The sequence below is a fragment of the Arachis ipaensis genome, chromosome B02, assembly GCF_000816755.2.
Source record: "Arachis ipaensis cultivar K30076 chromosome B02, Araip1.1, whole genome shotgun sequence".
In the NCBI taxonomy this organism is placed as follows: Eukaryota; Viridiplantae; Streptophyta; class Magnoliopsida; order Fabales; family Fabaceae; genus Arachis; species Arachis ipaensis.
In genome coordinates this window covers 78988606-79002181 of record NC_029786.2, presented here as the reverse complement: position 1 = coordinate 79002181, position 13576 = coordinate 78988606, and the positions used below count along the sequence as shown (strand labels likewise).

At 40.0% G+C, this 13576-nt stretch overlaps 1 protein-coding gene across 2 annotated transcripts; it reads left to right on the top strand.

Moving 5' to 3' along the window:
* Window positions 8817-11691, top strand: LOC107628401 (F-box/FBD/LRR-repeat protein At2g04230-like). 2 transcript variants are annotated; one of them, XM_021116005.1, is made up of 4 exons: window positions 8817-8939; window positions 9468-10791; window positions 10882-11076; window positions 11206-11691. In XM_021116005.1, the coding sequence occupies exon 2, from the start codon at window positions 9518-9520 to the stop codon at window positions 10754-10756; it is 1239 nt and encodes a 412-aa protein (XP_020971664.1). In that variant the 5' UTR covers window positions 8817-8939; window positions 9468-9517; the 3' UTR covers window positions 10757-10791; window positions 10882-11076; window positions 11206-11691. The 2 variants fall into 2 exon arrangements, with proteins under 2 accessions (XP_020971664.1, XP_016186578.1); XM_016331092.2 differs by lacking the exon at window positions 8817-8939 and having other exon boundaries at window positions 9421-10791.

Below are 13576 nucleotides of genomic sequence, written 5' to 3'. Positions count from 1 at the left end.
TTTTCACCAGAGTGTAGTGTTGTGCTTCCCTCAGGATTTTCTTAGCCTCTTTTTCCTCCTTGGGGAGGATGTCGAATTTCATATATTCGACCAAGGGGTTCATCCATCCGAGGTTTAATCCGGTTACCTCAAGGACCACTTGCCTTTCTTCTGTTTTTACCATGGAAGGTTCCTAGAGAGTTTCCTGGATCAAGCTTCTATTATTCCCTCCTGGCTTGGTACTTGCTAACTTGGAGAGGGCGTCTGCTCTGCTATTGAGTTTCCGAGTTATGTGTTTGACCTCGGTTTCCGCAAAGCACCCGAGGTATTCCAAAGTTTTTTCCAAGTATCTCTTCATATTTGGATCTTTTGCCTGATACTCTCCGTTTATCTGGGAAGTCACCACTTGGGAGTCGCTATATATCATCACTTTTGTTGCACTGACTTCTTCTGCCAGCTTTAATCCAGCAATCAGGGCTTCATATTCTGCCTGATTATTTGAAGCTGGAAATTCAAATTTGAGGGAAACCTCTATTTGGGTTCCCCTTTCATCAACCAATATTATGCCTGCGCCGCTTCCTGTCTTATTTGAGGATCCATCTACATAGATTTCCCATGTAGTTGGCTTTTTCTCTTGATCTCCTGCATATTCTGCTCTGAAGTCGGTAAGGCATTGGGCTTTAATTGCCGTCCGAGTTTCATACCTCAAGTCGAACTCGGAGAGCTCTATTGCCCATTGAACCATTCTCCCTGCAACATCCGTCTTTTGGAGGATTTGCTTAATGGGTTAGTTCGTGCGGACTCTTATTGTATGAGCTTGAAAGTAAGGCCGTAGCCTTCGTGAGGCTACCACTAAGGAGTAGGCAAACTTCTCTAGTTTGTGGTACCTTAGCTCGGGGCCTTGTAGAACTTTGCTGATGAAATATACTAGATGCTGACCGACCTCGTCTTCTCTTATCAGGGCTGATGCGACAGCCTTGTCTGCTACAGATAAGTATAGGACGAGGTCTTCTCCAACTACAGGTCGGGTCAGAATCGGAGGTTGACTCAAGAATCTTTTGAACTCCTGGAATGCCTCTTCGCATTCAGGAGTCCACTCGAACTGACATTCCTTTCCCAATAAGGAGAACAGTGGAAAGGATTTTAGTGCTGATCCTGCCAAGAATCTGGAGAGGGCTGCAAGTCGGCCGTTTAGCTGCTGGACCTCTCTTAAGCAAGTCGGGCTTTTCATTTCCAGGATAGCTCTACACTTATCGGGATTTGCTTCGATCCCCCTTTGTGTCAGCATAAACCCTAGAAATTTTCCAGCCTCCACATCGAAGGTACACTTTGCGGGATTTAGCCTCATCCCGTGTGACCTTATGGTGTCAAATACTTGCGAGAGGTCTGTTAAGAGGTCGGCCTCTTTCTTGGTTTTCACCAGCATGTCATCTACATAGACTTCCATTAAGCTCCCAAGGTGGGGGGCAAACACTTTGTTCATCAGCCTTTGGTATGTGGCTCCTGCATTTTTCAACCCAAATGGCATGACCACATAGCAAAAATTTACTCTGGGCGTGATGAATGATGTTTTCTCCTAGTCTGGCTCATGCATCAGGATTTGGTTATATCCCGAGTAGGCATCCATGAATGACAAGTATTGATACCCTGAGCTAGATTCTACAAGGGTATCAATACTTGGGAGCGGATAAGGGTCCTTGGAACATGCCTTATTTAAGTCGGTGTAGTCGACACACATTCTCCATTTGCCGTTTTGCTTCTTGACTAGAACTACATTTGCTAGCCATGTTGGATATTCGACTTCTCTGATGAAGCCGGCTTCTAGGAGTGCCTGCACTTGCTCTTCCACTGCTAGGGCTCGTTCTGGGCCGAGCTTGCGTCTTCTCTGTTGTACAGATCGAGACCCTGGGTATACCGAGAGCTTGTGGGACATAAGCTCGGGGTCTATCCCGGGAATGTCGGAGGCTTTCCAGGCAAAGAGGTCGGAATTGTCTCTTAGGAGCTTAATCAGCCCTTGCTTTAGGGTTTCTCCTAGGTTGGCTCCTATGTTGGTATTTTTTCCTTCCTCTTTGCTGACCTGTATTTCCTCAGTTTTTCCTCCCGGCTGTGGTCGCAGCTCTTCTCGGGCCCTTGCACCGCCGAGCTCTATGGTGTGGACTTCTTTGCCTTTTCCCCTTAGGTTCAGGCTTTCATTGTAGCACTTTCTTGCCAACTTCTGATCTCCCCTCACCGTTGCTATTCCTACTGGGGTCGGGAATTTCATGCAAAGGTGCGGAGTTGACACCACCGCTCCGAGTCGATTAAGGGTAGCTCTGCCAATCAAAGCATTATATGCTGACCCTACGTCGATGACTATGAAGTCTATACTCAGAGTTTTGGATTTTTCCCCTTTTCCAAAGGTAGCGTGTAGGGGTAGAAATCCTAGTGGTCTTATCGGTGTGTCGCCTAGTCCGTACAAGATGTCGGGGTAGGCTCTTAATTCTTTCTCATCCAACCCTAGTTTGTCAAAAGCGGGCTTGAAAAGGATGTCCGCTAAGCTCCCTTGATCTACTTGGGTTCTGTGGAGATGGACATTGGCTAGGATCATAGTAATTACCACTGGGTCATCATGCCCAGGGATTATTCCTTGCCCATCTTCTCTTGTGAATGAAATGGTGGGGAGGTCGGATGACTCTCCTCCGACCTGGTAGACTCGCTTGAGATGTCTTTTGCGAGAGGACTTGGTGAGTCCCCCTCCCGTGAATCCTCCTGAGATCATATGGATATGTCTCTCCGGAGTCTGCGGTGGTGGGTCTCTTCTATCCATATCGTCTCGCTTTCTCTTTCCATGACCGTCCGACCTTTCTATGAGATATCTGTCGAGCCGGCCTTCTCTAGCCAGCTTTTCTATCACATTTTTAAGGTCGTAACAGTCATTTGTCGAGTGACCATATATTTTATGGTACTCACAGTAGTCACTGCGACTCCCCCCTTTTTTATTTTTAATGGGCCTGGGAGGTGGCAGCCTTTCAGTATTGCAAATCTCTCTGTATACATCTACTATGGAAACCTTTAGAGGAGTATAAGAGTGATATTTTCTTGGTCTATCGAGACCGAGTTCTTCCTTCTTCTTGGGCTCCCTCTCTCTCTCTTTTGTTGAGGGGAGATGCCCAGGTCACCAACTCGAATCTCTCAGCCTAGCATTCTCCTCCATGTTGATGTACTTTTCAGCTCTTTCCTGTACATCACTTAAGGAGGTGGGGTGTCTTTTTGATATGGACTGTGAGAAGGGGCCTTTTCTGAGCCCATTGACTAACCCCATAATGATTGCCTCGGTGGGCAGGTCTTGGATTTCTAAACATGCTTTGTTGAACCTTTCCATGTAGGCTCGTAAGGATTCTCCGACCTCCTGCTTTATTCCCAGGAGGCTTGGTGCATGTTTTACTTTGTCCTTCTGGATAGAGAACCTCATCAACAACTTCCTTGAGAGGTCTTCAAAACTGGTGACTGACCTCGGGGGGAGGCTGTCGAACCACTTCATCGCTGCTTTCGACAGGGTAGTCGGGAAAGCTTTACATCGTGTAGCGTCGGAGGCATCAGCCAGATACATCCGACTTTTGAAATTGCTTAGGTGATGCTTCGGATCTGTGGTTCCGTCATAGAGGTCCATATCAGGGCTTTTGAAGTTCCTCGAAACTTTTGCCCTCATTATATCCTCGCTGAAGGGGTCCTCCCCTCCTAGGGGCGACTCTTCTCGATCGTCGCGGGAGGTCCGACCTTTGAGGGAGGATTCTAACTTCAAGAGTTTTCTTTCTAACTCTTTTCACCGTTCCATCTCCTCTTTTAGGTTCTTTTCGGTCTCCCTCTGTCGCTCTCGTTCCTGTTCCAATTGTTCCAGGCAGCTTTGGTGGACATGGACTAATCCCATAAGTTCAGTTGCATGGGACTGTCCATCCTTCTCCGATTTGCGCCCTTCTGAGGAATTCACCTTCAGAAATTTGACTCCAGAGGTACCCTCTTTGTGCTGATCGTTGGTTCCCTGGTGGAGGGTTAGGTCCATGTCATTATTTCCGGTGTCCAGATTCTCTTGTTCGGAATCCGACTCTACATGACCCTCTTCAGGGGATCTGTCCGCCATCACTGGTTGATCTCTCCCCGGCAACGGCGCCAATGTTACGATGGGTAACCGGAGATTGTTGGACTGGTGTCGTTGGGTTGGCCCAATCGTCTGAGGAAGGAAGCCTTCGAGGGGTCTGCGCCTTGGGGGCCTTCGTCCGACTTGTGAGTATGAACGAATGGGGGTGGTACCTGGAAAGACACTCCGATGCCTAAGTCAGCAAGAGTGTGAGCAGATCTAGAGAGTATTGGAGCTTCTTAGATACCTGAGAAGTGTCAGTGTATTTATAGGGATGGACCAATAACCACCGTTGGAGTAGTTCCACCTTTTAAGGGGAATAACCGTCCCTTTATCTTAGGGTGGTTGAGATATGACTCTTGGAAGTGGTTAGAGAGATTCTAGGGGCAGTTATTCTCTTGAGGGAGGGTTTATCTGCCAGCTGATCCTCGTACCGACTTCTTTAGAGCAAGTCGTGAAGATAGCCGACTTCGTGGCATCTGGTTTGTGTAGTGTGAGGCTCAACTCTTTTGGGTTGGGCCTTTTTACTTGGATCCTGGGCCTTAGCATTGGGCCAGGGTATGAACAATTAGCTTGACCTAAGGGAACTTTATTCAGGGCAGGGAGACTCATGATAATATTATTGTAGTCCAAAAAATGTTGCATTTTCTTAAAAAGACGAAGTCGAAGAAATGAGCTATTGTTTTAAAAATTGACTTGGAAAATACATATGATATAATTGGTTGGTCTTTTCTATGGTTGTTTTTGGCTTCCCCCAAGCCACAATTGAGCTGATCATGAATTGTGTCCGAGCTTTAAATTTGTCAATCATGTGGTTTAATTTAAGTTGTAAAAAAAATAATAAATAAATATAATGATACATCCACGGTTAATTTTGTGCCTATTGGAGATAAGTGTGTATGTCCAACAAAATACTATCATAAATTATTATTCGTTTTATTAAGAATTAAATTTTATAATTTATGATAGTGTCCTTAATTAAAATTAGAAACAAATAATTACGATAGAGATCATAATAATGAGATATACGTTTTTTCAGTACTTTTAATTTAAATTGTTTTTAATCATAGAATCATTAAAATGGGGACATTAGTGATTCGGGTAGATTAATATATATATAGTAGTCTTCATTGTATGAAGATTAATAGATCTCATTTATTAAATTATATATATAAATGGTATATATAGATATATAACCATTGAACTGACTCATTCTAAGAATTCCTAATGGTTATAGTTTACCGTATATTTGTCAATAAGATATTCTTATGATGATCATAATATTAGAATTTTTCTTTGACCTGCGACTATCATAGTAATTGACAATGTATTTGTTATACTTTGATTCCGGACACCTAACACCCTACGGTGTTAGTTGAATGGACATTGGGTATGATTTAAATACTTGTAGCATTAATGATTAGTCAAAATAGAATCCATCAACTATGGTAATGAGTTTGAGCTCTACGATTATAATAAATGGAATAAATAATGCCTTGGCCAAAGGGTTTGAATGAATTAAGAAATGAGTTTCTTAAGTCATTCATAATCCATTATAATAATGGTAACAAGTTAGAGTTTGACAATTAAACCATACTCTAAAAGTTAGCTAAGAGCTGAAAAATGGAAGGAGTTGTATTTTGTTCATCTTGGGTTCTTAGTAAAAATATAATTACTTCATACTATCAGGTCGTCAAGGAACGTTATTAGATGCCAACATTGATTAGTAAATTTAGTATAACTAATTTACTACTGCTTAGTATTGAACCTATGGGGTCACATACTAACGAGTGTTCTAATCTTTGGTAAATAATCATTTAATTATTATTTTGATTAGATCAAATAAATAATTATATTAATTCAAATAGAATATTATTATATTCTTTGCTAGCACCATGAATATAATAATATGATCATTGAGAATATTAAACAATTAATTATTTATTCTATGATGAGTTTTAAATATGGATAAGATCCTAACTGATTCTGTTTCAAATTAAGTTGTAATTTGATTCACAAATCAATCATCAATCTCATACTATATATATGTGTATATGATAAAAGAAAGGAAGACAAGTTTTCTTTTACCTCCACATACACAAATATTCCAATTTTTAGTGAAGAATTGCTGGTGCAAGAAGTTGCAAGAAATTTCTCAGTTAAATTCATTGGTCAAGGAGTTGACAACAAGGATCAGTCTGGGTGTGGACACACATAGTACCTTCATATTATCGAAGGAGAAAGTTTTATTCACTAGGGTACTCAAGTATTCGCATCTAACCCATCTTATTTCAATAAAGTTTTAAGCACAAAATAGATCAATAGGATTACTTTATTATTTCCGCTGCGTGTTATGAACACTTGTAATCATTCAGAATGAGTCTAAATTGAATAATTTTTAGCCTCATCGGGGTCTTAGATAGGGAGATTCCAGATTGCCCTATCTTTTTCTTATCTGTATGGAGCGGCTACTTTTATTGATTCACAAGTTGGATCTGGTAGTTGGGATGCGATAGCTATCTCTCAGGGTGGTCCGCGTTTATCTCATATCATGTTTGCTGATGGTCTCTTATTATTTTGCAAAGCAAGAAAAACTAAAGTCCGGAATGTTATGAAAACTTCGGAGCTCTTTTGCAAAGTCTTAGGTTTAAAGGTGAATATTGAGAAATTTAGGGCATCATGCTCCAAGAACGTTTCAAATGGCCGAAGAGATGTTCTGACAGGGGTCTCCCAGATTCGGCTTGTTAATGATTTGGGAAAATACCTTGGTGTGAATATTGGGCATCCCCGAGCGTCTAGAACTTCCTTTGCTGACACCCTGACTCGAATCAAATCTAGATTGACAAATTGAAAGGAGAGACTCTTAAACAAAGCTGATAGACTTTGTTTGATTAAATCAATTGCTTTTGCTTTACTCATTTATCCGATGTATGTTTCGCTCTTTCCTACCTCTGTTTGCAAAAAGATGGATGCTGCTATGAGATTTTTCTTTTGAAAAAGTAGAGTCGATGATTAGTGTCTTAATCTAGTCAAGTGGGATATGATGATTACTCTCCATAAGTATGGTGGCTTGGAGGTTAGAGATATGCACGGTGTGAATCTATCTTTAATTGAAAAGCTTCTTTAGCAGCTTCTTCATTGTCCTCATAAGCTTTAGGTCCGTATCTCCAAGGCTAAATATGTGACTGGTGATTTGATTGTTGATGTCGAGAATAATGGCAACGACTTGCGTGTTTGGTGCGATATTATAAAAGTTAAGGCCAAGCTGCAAGAGGGATTTATTTGGAACATTGGCCCTCTCTCTCAATCCTTTTGGTTTGGCTTGTGGAATTCAGAGGGGACATTAGTGGCACATGTCCCTTATGTCCATATCATAGATACAACGTTGTGGGTAGAGGATGTATGGAAGCAAAATCACTAGGATTGGAGTGTTTTGACCACTCTTATTGATGATGACTTTAAAGTTAGTTTGGAGTATATTTATCCCTTTAGGCATGACAATATTGACACTGGTTGATTTTGAAGGCACTCGGCCACTAAGATTTACTTGGCCATACACGGATATGAGTGGCTCCTTTAGAGGAAGATTTCTTGGGATCCGTAAGCAAACTTTCTTTGGCTTTGGCGTCTTTAGATCCCAAAGAAGATTAAGATTTTTATGTGGTTGGGAATCCATAATGCTTTGACATCTAACCGACTTCGGCATCGTAAGGGCTAAGTAAAATCCGTAGTGTGTCATCATTGTAATATGGGAGAGGAAGATATCCTCTATTGCTTTGGGGATTGCATTAAAGCACAAGAGGTATGATACTTGTTGGGAATTGGTAGAACGCCAAGTGATCTGGACATGAACTTTTTAGAGTGGATTAGATGTTATTCTTCTTCTCATGAATGCCTCTTCTTGACAGGTTGTGGTAGATTTGGCGAGATAGTAATAACAATATTTTCAATAGGAAGGACCCTTGGAGCACTGTAGAAATAACATTTTTAATTAAACAAGTAGCTAAGAATTTTATCAGTTTTTTGATGTTGGAAGAACCTTAAATCCAATCACTGCATCTTTTTCATGGAATCCTTTTTCGACCTCTGTGATTAAATTGAACTATGATACTAGTAATTTGCTTACTCATCACCGAGCTGACTTCGGCGGCATTTTTTGAGATAGCACAAGAATTTGAATCAAGGGGTGTTCAGATGCTATTCCAGTAGATATCATAGTGCGATGTGAGCTTCTGAGTATTTTGAATGGACTGTGTTTAGTCGGAGACTGCGATTTCAATGAAATTATTTGTGAAGTGGACTGCTTGTTTATTGTGCTATTATTCATGATGTTCCTAGTAATAGTGCAAAATGGACCGTGAGCCTAGCACTTATCCAGAGGGCTGCAAATGCTGCTGCTGACTACATGGCTAAGCTTGCAGCGCAAAATAACCAACCCTATATGGAGTGGCTGCTTCCTAATCAAGAATTAATGGAGATTGTGTCAATGGATATACATACTTGCCTTCAATGTCTTTTTTTTTTGTTTCTATTGACCAGAAAGAAAAAGACTAACTAATTATTAAATTATACAGAAATTTATAATTAGTAGATACAATTAATATACTTTAACGGTTTAACCTATAAGAAAGGACAGCAAAACCCTATTTATAAAACGGTTACAGTCTTTACTCTCTTAAATCTTAATTTTCTCTATATAATGCTAACCTGGTCATCCTTAACATTCATTTCTAAGTCCTGACACTCAAAACTCAAAACCCTGATCTCAAAACTTACATACACGGACCTTTTGATCGCATTATCTTCTTTTGGTTGTTGCTTGGCACGGAATCACCGATCTTGCTAGGTTTATTTTCTTTCTCTTTTATTTCAATGTCTTATATTTAGAGTTTAAAATTTAGGGTCTAGGAATTTAGAATTTAGTGTTTAGATTTTAGAGATTAAGGTTTAGGGTTTAAAGTTTAGGAGTTAGAATTTAGAATTTGAAAAGCCCTACTATACTCCTTGCTTTTTCGAGAGCGCATTAGAATTCACTTTGTTTTCGAAGTTGAGAAAGCATAATAATTCTGAATTTTAAAAAGAAACTACTTGTAATTATCGATTTGATTTATCTATTTGTTATGGTGGTGAGCATTTTATCAAATTTGTTATGACAAAACTCATCCTTTTCTGGTTTCCGCTTCTATATGTTTAGATGCTTAATTTTATTATTTCCTCATTTTGTTCCACTTTTTCAGAAAAGGTTATACTTCACAAAAGAAAATAGTTAGAAACTAAAACAACAACGTTGAGAAACTTATAATTTCATGTCAGACTTGGATTGATTCATATAATATTGAAAGGGTTTGCTAATATATTGGAATTTTTTTCACAGCTTATTTGACAAGCTCTCAGTGTCACAATTGTAGCTGAGAAAGAAAAAAAATGGACCGATTTTCTGGTCTACCAAAAACTATACTTCATGACATACTTGCAAAGCTTCCTAATGAAGATGCTGCTAAGACCAGTGTTTTGTCAAAGGCATGGAGAGAAACATGGTCTACGTTTCCTAGGTTGTGTATTTGCAGCAGCTATTTTATCAATGTGCATGATTTATCAACAGCAAATTCTGTTTGGCATAGCACCAAAGACATACTAGCTGATTATGTCATGAAAAGACTGTTGAGGTTCCATGAACAAGGCTTAATAATCAAAGAATTTAGGCTCTGTATGGACTATATTGGAGACTTTAATTACATGTCTCGCCATCTTGATATTTGGATGAAGATGATTTGTGAGTGTGGTATCAAACGACTAGAACTTCATTTCCCTGCAGATGGAGACTTCTTTCCAACAAGCGAGTACTGTCCTGACAAATGGTATAACCTTCCACTTTGTGTCACTGAAGCGAAATCACTTACTGAGTTGAATTTGAAGGGACCGATCAGAATTTGCAGAGCATTATTCCTGAACCATTCTTCTACTATCAAGTTGCACTCTTTGAGAATGTTATGCTTATGCTCTGTTCTTTTTGAAGATAAAGGAGTTATCAAGCATTTGCTTTCCTATTGTCCTCTGATTGAACATTTCGCTATGGAAGATTGTTGTGTATATAACCCTCTAAGTAGAGAAAATCCTTTACTATCCAGTCCGGTGAAATCATTAAGCTTGCGGGGTCTACAAAAGCTCAAGCGAGTTTTAGTTAGTGGAATACAGGAGGTGTATATTGATGCTCCAAATCTTAAGAGTTTCTATTATGTTCATTGTGATTTTGATGATATGGATGTGTCTTTGAAGCTGAATTTAGATAGTTGCATAAATTTGAGATGGTTGCGCCTATGCTCAATGAAGAACACTGCCATTGCGCATAAATGGTTTCTCGAACTGTTTGATAAGTTTCCTTACCTTGAGACTCTGCAAATACATCGGTGCTCTATGTCCGAGAGGATTAATATTTCAAGTTCTCAACTCAAGTTCTTAGATTTTTTGCGGTGCTCAAACTTGAAGGAGCTCAACATTGATGCCCCAAATTTATTATCATGTGACTTTAGGGGAAATGACAAACCTGTTATAACTTTTCTGAGCAGTTCTAATAAACTAAAAGTGAATGTTTTTACTGACATGGATTTTCAACACTATAGCTTGAGGGAATTTATCCAAAACATAAACCACACCAGGTTTTGACATCACTCTCCCTCTTTGTGGATTTCCCACTTGATGTAAGAGTATACTCTGGCTAGCTGTTTGATTGGTTGAATTTGCCAATTTTATTTATTTATTTATTTATTTGTTTGTTTGTCATCATGTAGATTGAACTGGGTGTGTTGCAATCAGTTTCATCCACTCCTCCGCATATTAGACATTTGGAATTTCGTCGTGCTCCAAACGGGGAAGCTCTTTACTTTCCCTATCTGAATTGGTTGCTTTCAAGTTGCTGCCCAGAAACCATTTCATTCCTTTGGCAATCCTCTTCTTATTATATCGATATTAGACCATTCATTGTGGTAATTTCTATTTGGTTCTCCTATTTACATCTTTGCTTCCATTCCAGCACAGTAAATTCAACATATTAGAAATAAACATTTGCATTTATCCCTTTGATGGTAATAACTATATTTGCTATTTGAAAACAGTTTATCTACGAGATGTTGATGGGCAGAATAGGCTGTTGCAGATCGGATCATGGTAATAAATGTTGGTGGCATGCCTTGAAGAATGTTAAGGTCACATGTTCATTCATAACTGGGGACATAGTGAACATTAAGACCATGTTAGATGCATGGCCAGATTCTGATGCCGAGGAAAATGTTAGGTTCATCTTAGAACTGTAATAATCTTGATGTTAGTTATCCATCGATAGACATTCTAAAAGATTGGTGAATTCTATGATGCTTGTTCATCTGAGTTCCAAAAGTGCCAAAAATTTAACCATGTAATGGGGGCTTAGATGTGTGGGATATTGAGAGAGAGCCTAGGAGAGTTAGAGCTTTAGAGGTTCAAAAGTTTAAAAATTCTATTGAAGTTCAATCGGAGTTAGACTGGATATAATAAAATAATATATTTATGTATAAAATATATTTATGCATTGTGGGACAAGACTTAATTGTTGTATCATTCTGGCATATGCTGCTCTTCTTCCATATTGCTGTCATATTTAATTATGAAATGGTTTACAGATGCATACCTCAAAAAGAAAATGTGAAATTTGGGTGCATAATATAAATTCTTTGAATAACCGATGAGCTAGCACACATATTAAAATAGCTGCTACGTTTATTGACTGTTGCGTTCTTTTTTTATTTTAGGATTTTGAATAGAGAAAGAGAGAGGGGGTGGGAAACACCGGGAGGGGTAGCACTAGGTTGTTGAATAGAGATCCTAGGGTTTGGAATTGAGAAGAGTACTTTCGTTTGGAAAACGAATCGTTTTCAATCTTTGTAGAACATCTCCCTGAGGATATATCAAAAAAGGAGCTGTATCAGCTGTTCAACTGGACTGGACGCATAAACGACATCTATTTATCACGGAAAATGAAAAATGGAATGGCATACATTTTTGCGTTCGTCCGATATACAACAAAGGGTGGAGCTTTGAAGGCTATTGCGAAAATGAATAAGATGCGGCTAAGAGGGAAGATAGTTTTATTAGGAGAAGCTCGGTACTGACGTACAAAAGAAGTGACGAAGGTCCAGAGACATCATGAGACATACGACATCCAGAACATTGTTAGGGTTCAACCTCAGCAGGAGGCTAGCCGGAGGGCTCCAGACAGAAATGGGAAGGAGTTGAGGAAAGAGGAAAAAAAGGAAGACCCCCACAGTAACGGATGGACGAAGAAGATGGAAGTACAGGTGGCAAAAGAGAACCTGGACTGGCTCCAAAGGAGTCTAATAGGTGATACGACGAAAGCGATTGACTATAAGTTGCTAAACACCATGATTAGGAAGAATTTGCCGCAAGTTGTAGAAGTACGAGAATTAGGAGCATACAAAGCTCTCCTGACCTTTGATAGTATATTAAGTGCTGAAGAAGCCTACACCTTCAAGTTGGACAATATCTTGAAGTGTTTCCATAGCGTGTGGAGATGGGATGAGGAGGAACGGAGTGAAACTCGGAGAGTATGGCTAGAGTACTTTGGTGTTCCTTTGCATACGTGGTCAGCAGAGACGTTCAAGCTAATACGAAGTCAATGGGGTGAGGTTGTTGGGTGTGACGAAGCCACAGAATCATGCATCTCGTTTAGTGTGGGACGGGTACAAATTGACACTTGTATCATGAACATAATTAACGAATGGATTCACATCACAGTTGGTACTAGTGGGTTTGACGTTCTAGTTAAAGAGGTCGGTCACGAGAGTTATGGGTCACAGTACAAGTTTGATGACGGAATTAAACCTTGTCTCTTAAGAACATGTGAAATATTGGGTGCAAATTAATTCACATTCAAAATTCAACGGAAAGTGAAGATTGGTAATTAATCCGGTGGTTGAGATGGCGATGACAGTAACACGGGAGGTAGAAGATGATAAGGATAGATTGGTAATTCCTGAACCCATTTTGAATGAATGGAATTATTGCAAATTAATTCACATTCAAAATTCAACGGAAAGTGAAGATTTTGTAGTTAATGGAATTGCTAATTTAAAGGGAGATTATGCTTTGGTTAACGCTGATGAATCAGAAAAAATGGTTACTTGGGATTATACTAGGAATTATGCTACTGATGGGTTGAATATAGGAAGTCTTAGGAGGAATAAGCCCAATCAAGACAGGCCTAGTTTCTGGCCCAACTACATACTGCAAGGCACAGGCGCTGAAGGAGGGAGTTTGGGCTGCTTATCTTCAAGTTCGGGCCCACTTAACGTTGGAGCAGGAAGGCTAGGGCTGTTGGTGGATCCGGAACGGGTTGGGCCGGCTAGATACGCCCCAGTTGCTGCTGGTCTACCCGCCGCGGCTGAAGACCTGCGCGAAGAAGAGAACCTTGACGCGGACAGTGCGGCTGAC

Coding starts and splice junctions, on each gene's coding strand:
- LOC107628401 (XM_021116005.1), top strand. CDS start 9,518: ATGGACCGATTTTCTGGTCTACCAAAAACTATACTTCATGACATACTT.